Here is a 19,339-nt window from a genome sequence, read left to right as displayed (position 1 = left end):
ACTGCTTCAGAAAAGCACATCAAATAAATGTGGGGACTATCGAGCATTAGCTTTTTATATGAAAGTGCTATTTTTAATGCAGCGTACTATGATTTTAATTTTCAAGGTTTTCTTCAAGAAACCCTTTTGCACCATATATTGTGTATAATAACAAAACAAACTGTGGGTATAGTCATATTCACTGTGCTTATTAGTCAGATATGAAACAAAAGCTGCTGGGTGTATGTCATATATAATAGATGTGGGCTGTCTTGTTAAGCCCAGCAGGCTGTATGTGGCTGTGTCTCTGTGGAGAAAGGCTCTGAAGCTCGCTGTACCTGGTAATTAAAGAGAGTTTGTGGCAAAAGCCAAACATCAGGAGAGATGAGCTATGAACAAAAGAGCTGTGACAGTTTCAGGTTATGTGATTTTTGTGTCCCTTTTTTGCCAAATGAAAAATCAATACATTTTCCGGGTTATACATATTCAGAGTGTCCACCATGCTTCCGCCCTGATGGAGAGAGAGTGTGTGTGTTGGGGGGGGCTGTGGGCGAGAGTGGGGGGAGTCGCCTGTCCGCCTGTCATAACTGTACCATCGCATTTTCCAACCCACTGGTGAATATTTCAGAGTTGATGTGATTGCCCTTCATGACAGCGGTGATGCTTTTTTTTTCTTTCTCTTTTTTTTTTCAGACACCCCTTCAGCCACCCCCACACTCCGTCAACCCACCCTAGTTCTGTTTGGTCCCTTTGAATGGCTGCAAATAGGTGAAGGCATTGTAGTGTGAGCTGGAGGAAAAAGAAAAAGACACATTAATAACAGCAGGTTGATTTAAGAGGGGCCAGCAGTGGAAGACGATAAGCATAAATGCATGGCGGGGGGTGGCAGAGAGGCAGAGTGACTCTTTGTGCTGGACAGTGTCCCTTAGGCAGAATAGATGTAAGAGCACTGCCCAGTGATGTTTTTGCCCCCCATCCAGGCTTTTAGTCCACCATCCGAGCAGGGAAAAGTACAGCCTGCATCTTCCATTGTGGACATAATATGTGTTAGTGAGCGGTCATCATCTTGGACATTCAAGGAAGTCACAGTGTTGTGTGTGTGTATGTGTGTGTCAGCTGGGGCAGAAGAGTGAGCAGTCCCTGAATGCTCACTCCCTGTGTAGCCACATTAACCTAGATCCTCCTCTCCTTCATCACTCAAGTAAAACACAAAGAGAAAAGAACTAGAGCGGCACTCACTTCATCCTCTTTATTTGTATCTATGTATCTAAACATGCCATTATCACAAGGAGCACTTCTAATTAGTGTCATTTCCCATGAGGTAACACTTTAGGGAAAACATTTAATACATTGCATGGTGCTCAGTAACAGTTTCTAATTTACTTAAGTATCAAGAGTGGAAAAAAATGTTAGCCACATTTAGTGTGCTTGAACACATGTACATTTTTTCCCTTTATTAAAAACCAAAGCTTCCACGCATGACTCTGTGACCTGAATGCACCCTGTCCTTTAAAATGGCCAGTGACTTTGAAAGGCAAGGGGGATCAAATTAAGTGTTGTGTGGGAGACCTATGAGGCTGGTTTGATGAGCAGGCACCACCGGGAGAGTGGTGGAGCAGTGGAGGAGGGGGCTGCTGCGATATTGTTCTAAGGCAGTGTGAGCTATCACTGCTGTTTGTGATTAACTTGCCGTTTAAAGTTTTTTTAGTTATTAGCTGCCCTAACCCCGTACCCCTCCTCCTCCTCCTCCTCCTCCATCCCCCGCACCTCCTCCTCTACTATCCCCCCTTCCTCCTTTCCCCTCCTGCCCTCAGCCCCATGGAGACACAAAGTATTCATTCACATTTAGATCCTGAGGTCACAGCAGGGCCAGCAGGGAGAGGCCACCGCGTCCCCCCATAGACAGGTCAGGAATCTAACACGTAACTCCGACCAGCAGCGCTGAGGTAGCTTACTCTTCTTTCCTTTCAAAATGTGAAAGTGTGTGTGGGAGAAAAAGAAGGGAGGGAGGGAGGGAGAGAGGGAGAGAGGGAGAGAGGGAGGGAGAGCGCAAATGGGAAAAGAAGAGACAGATGCACTTTCATTTTGTGTGCGTGTGGCTGATCTGGAGTTTGGTGCGTTTGCTGACATTTTGCTACTTTGATTTTCAGTCATCTTAGATATTCATGTTCACATTTTTTGAACGTCTCTGAACTGGAACTCATAGAGTTAATCAGCTTTTACATATCAGTACGAATGTTTTGCAAGTCATTTATTTAAAAAACACTTTTTTTCCGCACAGCACATCACATGCCCGCAGTGTAATTCAGCTTTGTAGTGCAGTGACCATAATGGCTGCTGATAATTCCATGTTGTGGTTTATTGGTTGTTCATAAGCAAAAGCCCCTCTTGTCTCTGGCCAGGTTGTGGTCATGTTTTGCTCTGTTGTGGTTTTATGAGAGGTAGTTTGTGAGGATGTAAGACAGGAGCGTGCGTGTGCGTCTTGAAGGGGTGGAGGGGGGGTTAAGAGGGGTGGGAGTATTTTCCTGTGTGTTGTAGTTTAAAAGGAGGTCTTGCGTATGGGGCGCAGAGGTGCTGATATGAGGAGCGGACAATGCATGAAAGCCCTCAGCATGGGTCCTGTGTCTCATTGTCCCATGGTACCCTCCTGTCACTTTCATTTTGCACCCTCTAGTCCAGAGTCAGGCCAACTTTGATATAAGGAAGGGGTGCAAGGGATGATGGGGGGAGCAAGAGGGGGATTTTTAAAAGAAGAAGTAGGGGAGAAAGATAGAGTCTGTGAAGTGTGAAATAAGATTGCTTTTTATCCGACAGTGCAGCGCTAAAGAAAAGGAAGCTGTCCGGGCCTGGATAAAGCGGGGGAAGCACACCTCTCTGATTTACAGTGTGGTCGTGCAACACCTGGTTAAAATGATAACAACAGCCTCAATAATCATAATGAGAGTAATGAGAGCTTAGACCCACACAAGAGCCCAGAGAGACGCAGAGCTCAACCCTCGCTCCCAGTACTCGAGAGCCGGGGAGAGGGAGAAGCTCGACTCAGCCCCCGCACTGGTTCTCCAGGACTTATGAAAGCCAGCAGAGAGATAGACAAGACACCGCTGTTGACTAAGATTCTGTATATGCTACAAAAAGAGCAGACTGTAACTACTGTTTGAGGAACACTGGAGCCATTTGCAGGTAGGACTGGGATTCTGTACTTTGAGAAAGGCAGTTATCATCATAGCAGTATATTCTGCTGAGGCCGAGGACGGAGGAGGAGCCTGACCTAGTGAAAGATATCTAGAGTGACTATTATTACTTGCTGCTGCTCTTCTCTACAGTCTGGGAAGGAATACTGGAAAGTGCAGTGGTTACCATCAATTATTTATTAGGCCGTTTGTGCTTGTCAGTCTGATTAGCATTAGTGTAATCACTGCTCTTCAGGGGAAAGGAAGGCTGCTCTCTCTCATCTGAAGGTAATCTTGCCGTTTTCAATGTCTCATCTTCACCGGACACCTCTTGCATAGCATCTGCTTTTGTCATCTCCACATAATTCTTGCCTTTTCCCCTTCCCCGTGTGTTTCTGTCTGTTGCTGCTCGGTCCCTTCCCCCCCACCGCACCTCATTAATGTGCGTGAGCAAGTAGCACTCTCCCGGCTTGTAGAGAGTGACACCTATGGGCCTGATTAAGCCTCTGCACTGGCTGGCAAAAACACGAGAGGGGGAAGATGGTGTGTGAGTGTGTGCGTACTTCTGTGTGTGTGTGTGCGCGTGAGTGTGTGTGTGTCTGTCTGCAGGATGTTGGAACAGAGAGTCCATGGACTGTCCCCACTGAGTGACTGGCAGAGCAAAGCTGATATTTATATGCTCAGAACAGATGAGTGTAATCTCTGTGTCGGCAATGGGCTTATTCAGCTTGCATGATTAGATTAATGGAACTGTTTCATATCATTGTATTAGGATGGTTAATGAAGACAATTAATTAGAAGACAACCTTCAGGCTATTGTCCTTTACATCTCTGAAATTTGGGTTAGAAATGGCCTGCTGCCATAGCTTTGAGTGTTTCTCCTCATCTATTTTCAGAGTTAATCTATGGCTACAGTTTTAGTGTCTCTTCCATTTGCATCCTACTCTTAGGCCACTCATGACCTTTCATTAATTATTGTCGGCCTGGCTTTAATCATTCTGTAATACCGTTGGAGATGAGACGAGAAATAGGCAAAGCCATTTACCACTTAAAGATGTGACGCTTCTCCTGGAATTAAATGTCTTCATTTCTGCATAAATTATGGACTTGGCTCTGTGCTGTGTGTGTGTGTGTTCAAAGTGTCAACCATGTTGATTAGACCCAGAAATAAAAATGTTTTGAAAAAACAAGGAAGAAAAAAAATATCAGTGCACGTGTGAGCATGTACATTGTGTGCACAGGAAGTTGGGGGTGGATACAGGGAAACTGAATGGCATTAAAATGTTGTCTGCCTATCACAGCAATGTTTAAGCACAAAGTGTGTATTAATGTGTAGGTGGGGAATTAGTCTCACTACAAGTGTCACATTGCTAAGAAATGACACCTTGCCCCGTTTTTAAAGGTGAAAAAATTTACCTGGGGATTATTTTGTAATCTGAGCACCTATGCAGCTGTACAGTATCCTAATTCTCGCACAGTTGTGGAGATTTATGCAGGCAGGAGTTAGATGGGATTTTGGGACTCTGGTTTTCTGGGAATGTTGAAAGATCCGCCTCACCAGCACGGGATAGGCTGCACTGGATGGAATTCATGGGTTGCCTTGGAAACATAATAGAAACATGGTTAAAAATAAAAGAATAAAATGTATTCATTTCTGCGGGATCCGGGGGAACACTTAAATATGCTTTTTACTAGGAGTCAGCCATCCCTTTTAAATATCTTTATTTAAACACAGGATCGCTGGATCACAGGATCGGCTTTTAGCAATAACGTGTAACCACACAGTTCATACATCTATCACTCTGCTCAACTGTTTCCTACAGCATCTGATCAGCTAGCAGGAAATGGAGGATCCTGCTCTTGTCCTGCCAGTAACACAAAGGTGTTTTCCATTGAATTAGATTTTTTTTTTTTTTTTTAAACGGAGTAACCCCATAAGCATGCAGTTGTATGTAACTATTCTTATGGTAATAATCACCTATTATGATTTTGTAGCTATACTGAGCATTCAGTCAACCTTTAACAAAGGTGGCCTCTTAAATGTCTTTTAAAAGTTGTGCAAAATATGTTTTTCAAGATGCTCTTGAATATAAAACCTTTTTTTTATTTTAAGCTATTTAAAGAAAAATAATAATAAAAAAAATCTTTCATAGGCAGCAGTGGTTGTTAATAAAAAATCAATTTCCTTCAACATAGTTTTCATTTATAAACATGACTTATTTGTGTAAAGCATATCTATTTAGGCTGAAGGGGAAAAAAGGTGTTTCTGATTATTCTGTAAGAACTGACACTGGGAACGGGTCCGTGAGAAAAGCAATGTGGTTCAGATATGAATGAGTGTTCAAAGTGTATCTGTGATAATGACACATGCTGCAGTTTGAGAACACTGTGTCAACTCTATATACATCATATGCAATGTTTCATAACTGATGGGATAAACAGTGAGTGCTGTGGATAATGTAACATCATAAAAGTGGTGTTGGCTGTGGGTAGTCATGTGGTGAGCTAGGATTGGATGTGTGATGACTGCAGGGCTGAATACTTGAACAGGATATTTCAGTGGCTGTTGTAGCATTGTCAATATGTCAATAGCTTATAGAGTAGAGACCTGAGCATGAAAGCATTTTCAAAAGAGCATTTAAGTACATTTGCTGAGAATTAGCTGACTTGTGTAATAACTGATAGGGCCTATTGACTGCGGCCTAGTTTACTGTTGTCAAATCAATGCTACAGCATGCAAGTCCCACTACTTTTAAACAAACTTAACAGGCAAAGGGGATGTTCAGGGGGCACTGGAGGGAAATAAACAAGATTGATGCCCTTTTTATTATCTGTTTTTGCTATCTTTTCCTCTGTGTGTTACTTACAAATGGCATTATCGGATATCCATTGTTTGGACTTCGATGCTCCTAAATGGCCTGATATATTGAGCTGAGGCTTTTAAGGTGGTTACAGGGGATTTCTGCCTTTGACTTGGCATAAAAATAAAATGAATTGTGGCTTTGAAAGTTTTAAATATTTATGTTTTTTTTTTCCTCTTCTTTTGTTGGCAATAGTTGCATACAAGTGAAATGAGACTTGTATTGTTAGTAAGTAACCTAGCAGATTGCAGCAGGGGATAGTAATGTATGTGCGAGTTTGCCTTCATGTGTGCATGTGTGTGTGAGAAAGAGAATTTTGGGAGGGGGGGGGTCTAGTATAAGGTCTTCCTCATGAAGGATACTGCTCTCACAATTATTTTTCCATCTGCCCACTTCAGACCACATGTGTGCTTTTTTTCCTTCAAGTTTTATGTCCACATTAAACTGAGGAAACCATATATGTGTCATGCTCTTGGATACATGGAAAGATGCAATGCAATATACAATATAATACGACTACTACTTCCACTACTACTATTAACACTACTAATGCTACTAATACTGATTTTAACAACACGATTAATATTAATATTACTAATAACAATAGTATAAATTTAGTAATAATAATAATTATTATTATTATACATTTGCCTCTCCCCTTCCCCTATAATCAAACTCAGATTTTATAATTCTTGTCAAAATAAATTTCACAGTGATGATCAGACAGCACAGGACAGAGAGCAGAAAGCAGATTCTGCCCTCTTTGTCTGCTAGCCTTGCAACTGTGTGTCAGCAAATGTAATTGTTGCAAGCTCCTATAGAAAAAAACGCTGCCGTCCCTTTAAGTGCTTCCACCAATTCTGATGGCGTGGTGATTTACATATCCCGTCCTCCCTCCCCCTTCAGGAGAGCTGAGCGAGGATGTGGAGGCTGCTAGTGAGACCACCACAGACCAGGAGGACCAAACCAAAGAAAGAGAAAGTGGGGGGGAGAAGGAGCTCACCAAAGGGACAGGTAAGGCCAATATTTACACCACACACATTTAGGGACAACTATTCACAGGAAGCATGTGCCTCTGCTCCTGAATGGTGCTGAACAAAAGCCCTTTTATCTAATTAGATTACACATATTTTAACAAAATATTGAGAGCGTTTTAGGCATGAAACACTCAGTCTCAAAACTCCCTAAATTCAGTTCTGTTTCACAGAGGCTGTTCTTTGATGCTTCAGGTTTCCAGGCATTAAAACCCATCAGATACAACTGGGATAAACTGTCAATTTGGGTAATATGTTCAGGTGACATGTGACCCATGTTTTGTCTTTGCTCAATAGGTGATGTGAAGAGAGAGGGGCCTGCATGTGTAATTCCAGCTGAGCCATGTGTGAACGCACATGTAATAGCACTGCCCTCTTTTCAGTTTTGCTGCACACACACACACAGGGACACAGACACAACACTTACCTGCTTTTAATGTTATCAGATCAGGATGGTTTTTATCTGTGCTCCTCTTTATTGACAGGTGTTGGTGGTGACTCTATGCAGGGGGTTGGGCTTGGGAGAGGGGGAGGGGCTTAGGCCTAAACAGTCTCTGACCAAGGGCAGGCTGCTGTTCCTTGAAAAAAAATATATATATTATATTTTCAGCATTTTCGGATCTAATCTCACAAATCTTGTTGTGGAAAATTACAGGATATTTCAGGTTTGAATGGTTCATGATGCATTATCATCCTTGGGTTCGTGGTAGTACGCATGTGTGGATTTTCATTTTCACTCTGTTGGTCAATAACAACAATCAGTGCACTTCTTGGTCAAAACAAAAGAGCCAACACTGAGCTCTAAACTTTGAGCACTGCATTGTTTCAACAGGAGCTTTTACAATGAGAGAGATCAGCATCCCTGAGAGTTGATGTACAAGAACCAGTTGAGGTTCTTCAGCAGTTGTGATTTTGTTGATGGTGAATGTGAGATTTTGAAGCAAAACAATTGTGGTGCTGGTTATAAACTTGCATATGAACAATTATGGTCTGTATGTAGAAGAAAAAGTTTTGGCTGAGATTGTCATGTGTGAAAGACAGTTGAGACTTACAGCATCTTTTTACACAAACATCACCCTTGAACTGCGTTGCCCAACTTTATCTCCACCACCAACACTTGGTCTCAAACACAAGTTTAATCTGGCTCAAGTTTAGAGCAACAGTCAAAACCTTGTTTTGTCCCACACACTGCAGTTTATGCATCACTGCAGTTAATTATATACAGTGCTTTTGTTTACTGATTGTCGTCAGACTTCACAAATGTCAGTGTAAATGAAATATAGCTTCATTTTTCTTTTTTTCATGCACAATTTACTTTGTGTGCCTGTGTTGGAAAACAATGCTGGCAGTTAAGACATCTCTTATTCAATAGAAGAGATTTCTGATAATGATGACACTGAACAGTAACAGGCCTGGGTAGATGCTTCTCACTTGTCTAACTTCTTGTGTTACTGCAGGATGTTTTGATTTACACTAGTCAGGTTAAAAGCTGGAAAACAATTCAGACCTTTTGCATACCTAAGTTTTTTATAAAGTGCAGCAAAAAAAACTTCATCACAGTGTTTGAAGCCCAGCCTTTGTAAAATGTCTTTGATATTCGAACTTCTATTTTAAATGAGGCTGAGTTGTTTGTGCTCTTTGAAAGGGCGACACTCTTCTTTGATGGAAGAAATAATGATATGCATGCCTGACTGAATATGGCTAAAAGTATGTTTTAGCACATCAAAATAAAGCACTTTAAAAAGCATTAAAATGAGCTGGCCGATTAATAATTCACTCATACCTGTGGTGCACAGGAAGACGACTCCTCGCATTAGGATTCCTCCTTTTTGAAAGGCATGCAATTTGATACAAGCATATTCAGTTCCTTTCCTCCCCTCTGTCAGTCGCTAATCACCAAATAAGTGTGTTTCTGTGTTTTCACAAAGGAAATATGTGCTTGCATATGAAAAATTTACAGCTTCCCAGCAGCTTATTAGAAACGCTTAGTTAAAAATAGCATGTGCATTAGGGAACCAGGTCTGAGGTTCTGTTTGATGTCAGTGAAAAGGTGGGTGGGTAGGCTGGGGTGGTGGGTTCAAGGCTGTGTTGTCAGCGAAAGGTAGACAGCTGTAGTTTAATGGAAGGGTCCCTTTTTGTACTTCAAACTTTTTGTGATGGATGAATACAATGCCCATTCAAAGGAAGCACAGAAAACCTGTCTTGTAGCAAAAAGGCGAGGGAGACCTCACAATGCATTTGGTAAACAGAGGAGCACTTGTTTGGGCCTGTGATTGTCTGAAGATGTTTGTACAGTAGATACACAGATGGTGTGTATGTTAGAATATGGTGTACGAGCGTCTCGGCCAACCTGTTATTTATCTGAAAGGTGCTCAGTCTCCCACTGTCTGAGGATGAGCTGTTTCTAAGGTCCATCATTAGAACTACTGAAGTATTTCTTCTCATCGCTGTCATGTAGCTGTTGGAACAGAGCACAACATTGTTCCTTTACAAATGACAGTCACTGTCAGACAGACAGCGTTAGCGAACACAGAAAAAAGGCTTCCTCTCTTTTAAAGCCACTGTCAATCTTATTTTCTCTTTCTTGTTCCACAGCTCCTCAGTATTCATTAAAATCATTTAGAGGTACATCAGAAGCCTTTGTAAAATGCATATGTATTTGGCATGTCATCTTTTGAAAGATGCCTTCATTATTTGGTTGTTTTTTTATTTATCTTTAAGATAGTATATTATATATTATATACATGTACATGTGCATGCATTCAGACATTATGTAAATGTCATATGCTCCCAACACTACAGACAATAGTGGAACTTTTTCTGATTATACAGTACATTATTATAAGGATATTTCCAGATAGAAGAAAATACAAGTTAACAGCAAAAGTAATTATAAGTGGAATACTAAAACCTTAATGTATTTGGATAATGATGTTCATGTTGGCGGTAGCTGTAACTTAATCATCCAGCTTGATTAGTAATTCAAAGGGTCATTTTTAATGCTAGGTATGAAATATGTATAAACGGACAGCAATGAGCTTCATTCCCCGCACCTTCTTCACCTAGCTGAGACAGCACCAGCAAAAGGGAAGAGCTTCTGCATAGGAGCAGAATCCTTACCTTCATTAAAGCAGGTGGTGTATTTATGCAGCAGCTGAACGTATGGGGATGCAGCAAGGAGAAAGGCAGGCAGGATGGCGGCGGGTATAGGGGAAATAGGAAGGTGAAGAGAGCAGAGAGAGGGGGAAGGAGGGGAATTGATAATGCACCTGAAGACTTGGTCACAATGTGATTTGACATATTTAACATAAATGTATGGGAGCGGGGTGTATTGAAAATTGGGGACCCTATGCAGGGAGATTGGGAGGAGGGAGAGAGAAAGTCTCTCCATTCTGGTGCTGGGAGGATGAAATTGAGCTTGATAAATAATTCTTTTCATACCTATTTTCCTTACATTCAATTTATGTGAGGTGGAGTAGGTGGGTTGAAAAATTATATTTCAGCCTGGATCTTCCACATTCAGTAAAACCTGGAGATCAGAGAGACTCATAACTCAAAACTAATTGTTAATACCAAGAAAAAAATGTTTTTAATATTTATCTCAAACATCCATTTGCATATTTTGCTAGAGATATTAAGTTATTAGTCATTTTGCAAGATTTAAAAGGTCTATTCTGTTTTGTTTTTTAAAAAGCAAACATATTTAAAGCTAGTCAGAGTATCAGAGAAAAGATTTACATTGATATATTGCAGTGTTTGGTTCTTTAACATAAATGTTGTGATGTGTGCGAGTGTAGTGAGATTTGCTTTCTTTGGTAAAAATGTGTTTTTAAATACCATGTAAATGATGTCACAGCCCCAACTTACAACTGTGCAGTGAATAGTATGCAGTGAATCCCTTGTTACTTGTTTATCCACACTTGCTGGACTTTGTCTTCATTTGCTTTGGCGTAAATGCTGATGTTAAGGTTAAGTGTGTAGGAGTATTTGTTGATCACAGATTAAAAGTGATGTGCAAGTTCCAATTTACCATTCGATTTGGCTGCCGCATGCCATTTATGCCTTTGTACATATTTTCCCATTTCAGTATGCCCCAAAACACTGCTTTTACTTCTCACATAGGCTTGAAAATAAAATCTAAATATCTGAAATTTATATTTATACATTTTGAAACCTTTGTGCACTCTGGACTGAACAACTAGGACTAGTATGAGTTAGATACATTATTACATACTGTACTATATATACAGTATTCACTCACCCACACCTGTGTCTGTTGCAAACCTGTGCTCTGTTGTCCTCACTTATGAGGCACCTACAGCAGATTTTCACACAGTCCTGCTAAAAAAAATACTCCAAACTATTTTCAGTTGAATGTTGACACTTAACCTGTAAAACTATTCAAATGAAGACTGAGCAGCTGCCTGTGCTCAGAGTAAACTCTCTTCTATGTGTGTGTCTCTCTGTGTTTTTGGCTGCTCATCCTGCTGTCTGTTTGTGTAAATCTGTTTAAGCGTGCACATGTGCACATACAGGTGCACCGTGCGCAGGAGAAGCAGATGTTGTGTTGTACACTGTAGATGCTGCATTTAGTCTGTATAATGAACATGATGATTAGCATCCCCTAGACGCAGCACTGTGGCATTGCAGTCTGTTCATTTTTTATTGTGCTGTTAAACCTCTGTGTGTTGCTCACTCCGGAACAGACACAGCAAATGTTATGAATTGTTCTCCATATAACAGTGCAGATATGTAGATTTAATATAAGCTGTGGCTGAAGTTGAAATTGCATGCTTATGGTTAGTTACAATCAAATTATTCAAGTTTATGTTATTGTTACTCTGAGCTGGGAGACATTCAGCACAGTGGTGATTTGTTGTTATTGCTTTAAAACCCTAAGTAGTATGAGAAATCAGGAGATAGAGCAGTGAAAATGTTTACATATTCATATCACGTCCTTTGAGTGCTTGTCATCCCTCAAATTATAATTCCTTTTGTCTTTGAAGATAATAGGCCATAAATTGTCCTTGTTTGTGAGCCAACTCCCTGAAAGCTCAGTGTTTATGGGTTTTACCACAGTGTGTCTAATGGCCAAGTACCAGGCTGTGTCTCTGAGCGTCCTGTAAAGGTGAACGTCATGTCATCCTGTTGTTCACCGGCCTGGAAATTATTAATGCTTTAGCTAATTAATAACTCCTCTCAATTTCTTCATCCTGGATTTGCCTTACTTGCAATCACGTCATTAGGCTGCATAACACTCTTGCACTATAGCTCCCTAGCTCTAATATTATACAATGGTATAGTATAGCACAGTGATTAGCTCTATAAATGCATATTTGGAATTTCATATGTAGCTTGAATATGAGACTTTACTTCAAGGTTTCAGCTTTCTTGTATTTTCTTTATTAATGCAGAATAATTACCTGAGAAATATAAGATGAAATGGAACACCGCCTTTTATTGCTCTGGGCCTTGACACAGGCTATAGATTAAAAACCTGGATAGAAATGGGAAAAAGAAAAGACAATATTCAGCTATTGTTAGCATAGCATTAAAAGAGAATGACTTGTAGCACTGGGGGAGTTGAGTCATCTCCATATTAATGGCCAACTTGCCGAGGGAATAGAGGTAAGGACTTTCTAGAAGAAGAAGTAGAGAGGTGTCGGACGCCCTCAGCAGCAGTGTTAAGGTGAAAGGTTTCAGGGAGCTTGGGGATCAGAGGACACACATCCCAGAGAGTAAACTACTGAGGATCCTGGTGTTTCACTATGCAGAGGAATTGTGGGTTTTGAGCTGAAGTTTAAAGTGATTGGCAGACTGTGGCTGTTCTGGGCAAAGTGACAGTAAAGCTATGCAGCCTCATTGGCGTGGACGAAAACTGGATGATAGGTTATGTTTTTTACAACCGGAGGCCTGAAGTTGGCATGGCAAGACAGGAACTGTGGTAATGAGGGGGCAGAGGCTCCGGAGATGATGAGGACCCCATGTCAGTAAGTAGGAGGGGAATTTCCCTCCAAAACAGCAGGATTTTTTTTTTTTTCCCCCATCTTCCACTTCCTTACATTTTCTTAACTGTAACTCATATTTTAGGATATGGATGTCCTCTCCAAAGGGCAAAGCAAATTAATTGCAGCTGTGATTGCATTCCTGGACAATTTCAATGACCTGTTGTGGTTAATTTAGTCTGTGCTGTGTCAGTCACTCTGTCCAGTTGCCATCTTTTTCTCCCCTTGAAAGCACAACGAGGCTGAGACCGCTCTAAAGGCTGTTGTACTGTGCTGACAGCCCCTTTGCTGCTTGAATAACACGGTCCAGCTATGGGAGGTGAGACAAGGTGCCAAAGTCCAATTCACTTACGGGACTCGACAGCACAAAAGCTTCTGGTTTACGGAAAAGGGACATGAATTAATAATCACCTAATTGACTCTTAAGGTTTTTTCTGCACTCTTGCTCTGCCTTTTGTGCTTTCAAACAAAAGCCCACCCTGTGTATCTGTCAGAAGAGGTTTGGTGTTGATGGGGGCTCTGTGTCTAATGACCAGGCAGAAGAGGTCAAGGAACAGCAAGACTCCTGACAGATATTACAGTCGTCTGACAGAGGATAGTGGTCTCTGTGGAGGGCTGTATGTGAACAGGATGAGCATAGTTAATCTAGCCAACCGCTGAGGTTTAAATACATAACTATGCTGTCGTTGTATGTCTTCCTGAAGCAATAACACTCAGAAAGTTCTTCAGTAGTCACAACAGGGTGCTGTGAAAATGTAACTCAAAAGTAACTTTGGCAGAGTGACTGGATTATGAAGAAAATGGCAGAAATGATTCCTTTTTTCTCTCTCTGCACTATGATTGTTTTTTTGTGATCACTCCATTGCTCCTGCACGTAGAGCATCAGAAAGTAACTGGACTTTTCTAGACTTTACCTCTAATTGTTGTCAGATATATTTGACATCCATAGCATGACTCACCCTGTTATTTATACCCTGCTCCATCAGGGCCCAATGTTTTGGTCATTGGTTCTGATCACCTGCTCATATTGTAGATCCATGTCACTCGTGTGTGTTTGTGCGCATCTATGCTCTGACACCAGTGTCCAATGTAGTGTGTTAAACTGTTCGTAATGACAACAACCAAAAAAAAGAAAGAAAGAAAAAAGATTTATTTTTTATCTCTATTTCATTCCCAGTTTTTTCAATGTTTCGGTCATTTTTTTCATCACTGTTGACAAAGTAAAACAGGATACAGTGGTTGGATGTTAGTCACAGTGCCAGTGGTGGTGTCAGGGTGTAGGGTTCTCAAGAGATGGCGATTGATCAGATTTATGGAGTCCTAACTGGCCGTGACGAGAGAGACTGCAACTTCCTCAGCCCTCCATCTGTTCCCCCCTCTCTCTCACTCTCTCTCTCTCTCTCACACACACACACGCAAAACAAAACACCCTGAGCTAGCAAACTGGGTTTGGCCCTTCTACAGCCGCTCTCCAGTGGCTGAGCATAAACAGCCACTTGTCTCACCTCTCTGGTGCTAATTATGTAATTGTGCAAGAGGAATATACTTATAATCAATTATGTTGATCCTCTTAATCATGAGGCTGAGAGCATACTTGTGTCTACTTAGTTCATGCTTACTTTATGTGCTGTATGCATGCACTTTATGGCTGCAGCAACAAGCCTATATTGCTCTTATGCTCATGTGTGAATTGAAATCATTTCTCTTTTGCACTTCACCTCTCTGGTAGTTAGAAAAGTTAAGTTATCTCATGTGAGTAGGTTGTATTTATATTGACAAATTCAGTGCAGCTGAGATTTTTTTATTTTCGCTAAAATAAAAATGTGATATTTGTTTATTTGTGCTGATATTAATATTTTTAACAGATGCTGTTTGGATGATTTGCTCTCCTCTGTCCGTAGCCCATGAGTTAAACAGTTTTTTCCTCCCCGGTCTTGTAGCTGTGAAAGTGATGATACGAAATCAAATAGCTGCCTGTTATATGTGTAGCTGAAAGAGAGAAGAAAAGCTTGGGTTTCCTAACCATGATAGAGAATAATGTGTTATTCAGGAAAGGCTAATAATCATTATCAAATAGAAATCTGACCCAAAAACTTGAAGTGAATACATGTTGGCGTGGGTTTTGCTATATAATGTGAAAAATCACTAGACCAAGCAGATTGTTGAAATGTGAAGGCGACCACCAATGACCGTTGTTGTTTTCCTGAAGAGATGAGTTCAGGGGAAGTAGGAGTGGACTGAAGTGGAGTTGAGGAGGAGGGATTGTTGAGGACAGTGCCATGACTGCGAGGTTAATGTCAGGGAATGGGAGGTTCCTTTTGTTTAACATTCCCTTTGTTTATTGGCGGATGTGTTTAATAGGATTGACTGTGACTGGACCCTAATAGGGCCTCCCTGGCTGATCCTGGTGTCTCTGGGAGATCTCGCAGGCTGCTCTGTCCAAAGCCAGGTCCCCCACTGGGTAATCAGCTCAACTGCCCTCGTCCTGATTGGAGCTGACATTTTAATGTCTGGAGCAGAAGCGTGGTCAGCCCCGCTTAACCTGACCCCCCACCAAACCACCCCTCCCTTACCAGTGCCCTCTGTTCTCAATTTGCCCTTCCAGGACTGTACAAATCAGGCCAAATTTAACTCTTTATGGGCTTGTTAGGGGTTGGCAAGACACCTCCTTAAGTTTCACAGTGAATTCTTTCCACTAGTGACAAAGCGTGGTGCGGCTGCAGCTCCACATGCTGGCTCCGTGAGGATTTAGCTCCTCTGTGAACCTGTGCTTAACTGAGTGCTCAGCTGTGATGCCTCTCTGTGTGCCAGCAAGTTTCTCTTTTTCTTTATAAAGTGGAATAGTTTTAAATTGGAGGGACTTGCGTGTGTGCGTGAGGCCTTGCTCTGAAGATATGAAAAGAAGAGGACTTGTTATTTTGTTAGTATTAGTGCAGTTTAAATTAGACATATTGGCTGTGTGATTTGATTTGTGTACTAGGGAAATACATGAAGTATCTTTTCAGAATGGAAATCTTTTCAAACAGCCACCCAGTGACTGTGACTGTACCCTATATTTTACATTTCCACAGACTGAGTACCAAAGCATGGCGCTGTCCTGTGAAAATGCTCGGGTATGACTAATCATCCGCCTGATGCCATCTTTGAGCCCAGTGGCATGTTTTTGTCTTGGAAATCTTCAAGTTAAATGAAAGCGTGTTGTCATATGCAACCTAGCTTTGAGGAAACATTGTGATTTGCTCAGGGGTTGAAAAGAGGTTTTCTAATCTTTCTGTCCCATTTTTCTCTTTGTCACAGACCACTTGCACAGAACTGCAATGCACAGGGGAAGGCTTAGCTGGTTAGAGAAATGCAGGTCAAACACAGAATTTCATTGGCATTCACCTGCTTATGGAAACAAAGAGCTGAGGAATTTTCTCAGGTCGGTTAAACTGTGGGCACTGCCTGATTTAAAAAAGAAAAATCGTTCTTGATCCCTTAAAATTGCCCGATCACTCTAAATTCTGGTGAGGCACAACTGTGACTATTGGTTCTATATATATAAAAAACTTCTTTCTCAACTCGTGATCTTTTCTGTGACACAAACAAAAGGACAAAATGTCCAATGTAGTTGAGTGTTAGCATAGCATGCTTGTGTTACAATGTCAAGATCATACATCGTTTTGTGTGTGTTGAAAGAACACCTGAGGATAGTTTGAAAATACTGCAAATTAGCTTTTGACATTTGAGCATCACATGATAAGGTATACCTGAGGAAAAGCAATTACAGAAACAAGTTGTGTTTCTCTTTACTCTTCTTACTGTATGATGAGGTCACAAGATGTTTGTGTACCTTGTCTCAAGTGTAGAAGCTCATGTGGACTGAAACTATGTGATGATGTGAAACTTAAAGCTGCACCCTGTGGCAAACTAATATTTTTATTAGCTGTTTATGGTGTTGCATGATATCCTGACAAGCCAGCACTGAAAAAGACAGCCCGTCGGAGCACGTTGGCTGCGTTACAGCATGGGAAGACAAGTAAAAAGCGTGCAGCATTTTTTTTATCGGGAGACATGAGTTGGATAACAACACCTCTCTGCGCAATTCCCATTAAATGCAGTTATATCACATTTAAGAAAGACATTCCAAAGCCCTTTATCCACAGTGTTATTGACTGACCTGCCCCCAGGCTGCCAAGTCCTCACCTCATCTTGACATGCTCTCCTGTCTTTATCCCTCTGTGTTTATGTGTGTGTCCGTGTGAATGTGCGTATGTTCAGCATTGTCCAGCCACTTGGAACGGCACCAGTCAGATTCCCCGATCCCCTCCAAGAGGCCCTCTTCACGGTCAGAGACCTCCGAGAATCCGCTCTCCTCGAAGCGTCCCAGGACAGCTGAGAAGAACGCTGCGGAGCAGGTGAGCTGCAGTCCAAAGGATTTTGTTCACACTGATGCCTTCAGATGTTCATCAAACTCTTTGAATTAGAGGATTCTTGCTAAAGGTTATTCCATCCTCAATTACCAAGCCCTCATTATGAGCTTGAAACTTAGACATCAATTAAAAAATGAAATGTAAAAATGTACCTCTAATAATTTTCAGTTCTTTAGTTATCTCACTGACCCTTATTACATTATGCAGGATTTTTTTTCAAACCTGCTGAAAATTATTTTAGCCTTTCTGCTGCACTGCTAATTGTGTATGAGGTGGAAAATCAATATAGTATTTGACAGATGAGAGCGCTTTGAAGTGGGTGCCAAGACTCCGTTACACTCTTGTCTGTGATCAGAGGGACCTGCCTGCTTGAGGGAAGGAGGCTCCTGTTTTCCCCCGTGATCCACAGTTCCTCTTCCAGCAGGCCTACTGGACCCACCACGCCCTTTTCAACCTCCCCTCTCTCCTCTCTGTCTCCACCTTCCTCCAGATGTACCAGTGCCCCTACTGCAAATTCACCAATTCAGACCTGAATCGTCTCAGAATGCACGTGATGACGCAGCACTCTGTCCAGCCCATGTTACGCTGCCCATTATGCCAGGACACGCTCAACAACAAGATCCACCTGCAGTTCCACCTCACACACCTCCACAGTGTGGCGCCCGACTGTGTCGATAAGCTGATTGCATCAGTAAGTCCCGTGTTGTGTGTTTTGCGTGTGATTGCATACATGCCAGTTGGAAAAATTGCGGGGTTGAAGTGTCCATTTTTACGTTCCTCTGCTAGCAATGCATTTGAGTCCTTTTCTTTTCCATCCTGCTTATTTTAAGGTAACCTGAAGCTGGCATTTATTTAGTTAGATAAGATGGCTATGTGTTATTTTGGCCTGGCAAATACACATTGTTTAGTTTGGCCGTCTGAAAGAAGATAAAATACAGGCATTAAAATAAATGCATTATCTGAAGTTTATAAGTCAGGGAATGCCATGGAAATAAAATCACAATAGATGAAGAAATACCTTCTGGGTAAGCTGTTATTATATACAGCGCCAATCCAAGTTTTGATTCATTCTGTCATCTCCACAGTCATTTATGTTTTGCGTCAGACATAAGGAAACCACAGTGAGTGGAAGCTGCTCTTTGTTCTATAGCATATTCCTACTTATACACAGTATAGCCAGTTACTGTTACTGCAGGCAGTGGGTCAGGTCAAGGACCAGTGGAAGGATTTTTGGCCTTGCCAAGAAGATGAGTCACTCACTCTTAATCAATGGCTCGCCCTGGAGTGGCTGCCTTAGCCATGTGAGTAATTGTCATTCCTGTCGTCACTCCTCTAAATTGCCAACATTCAGTCCTTTATCAAAGAATGCTGTTAATTGTGAAATGGCCGTGGGCAATCCCATTGGCTCATTGGAAATGATTGGGCCTTTTTATGATGCATATTTTTCTCCTCATTTTCATTGTCTTAATGCGCCCGTCATCAGAGAGCCTTTTTCCAGTTCTGCTCTAATCACAGTCATTTGGGGAGGGGAATTCATAATCTGTTTTGGATTTTTTAATGATTTCAAGATAAGCAGGTCTCTTAGCTCCCAGTTAATTTATTACTACAGTGACATTCTTGCCATGTCTATGATCACCTGTGTGCAAGTCAAAACAGTCTTTTATTATGAATATGTTAAAATAATTGTGACACAGGTTAATCAAAATTTAATCAACAGTTTCATAACTTCATGAAATTTGAGTACAAAACAGTGCTGATGCTGTTATTCACTACAAATCAGGCCAATCACGTTTAATATATAAATGGTGCATATGTGCATAAACAGTGAAATACAAAACTTTCTGTCATTGTTCACATCCATTCCTATGAGAAATGAGA

The 19,339-nt window shown here is 41.3% G+C and overlaps 1 protein-coding gene across 9 annotated transcripts in view; it reads left to right on the top strand.

The window, feature by feature from the left end:
* zfhx3b (zinc finger homeobox 3b) overlaps positions 1 to 19,339 on the top strand; it is a 327,377-nt gene that overhangs the window by 292,043 nt on the left and 15,995 nt on the right. For 8 of the 9 annotated variants that reach the window (XM_085761295.1, XM_085761312.1, XM_085761304.1 and 5 more), the window contains 3 exons: positions 6,917 to 7,024; positions 17,310 to 17,446; positions 17,952 to 18,152. In XM_085761295.1, coding sequence (XP_085617421.1) covers positions 6,917 to 7,024; positions 17,310 to 17,446; positions 17,952 to 18,152 — 446 coding nt within the window. The remainder of the gene's footprint in view (positions 1 to 6,916; positions 7,025 to 17,309; positions 17,447 to 17,951; positions 18,153 to 19,339) is intronic. The other variant, XM_085761353.1, reaches the window with a different exon arrangement.

Source organism: Trachurus japonicus, chromosome 3 (assembly GCF_045865225.1).
Source record: "Trachurus japonicus isolate A0001 chromosome 3, Traja_1.0".
In the NCBI taxonomy this organism is placed as follows: domain Eukaryota; kingdom Metazoa; phylum Chordata; class Actinopteri; order Carangiformes; family Carangidae; genus Trachurus; species Trachurus japonicus.
The sequence above is the reverse complement of the archived record's forward strand: the minus strand, read 5'-3'. Positions and strand labels throughout refer to the sequence as shown.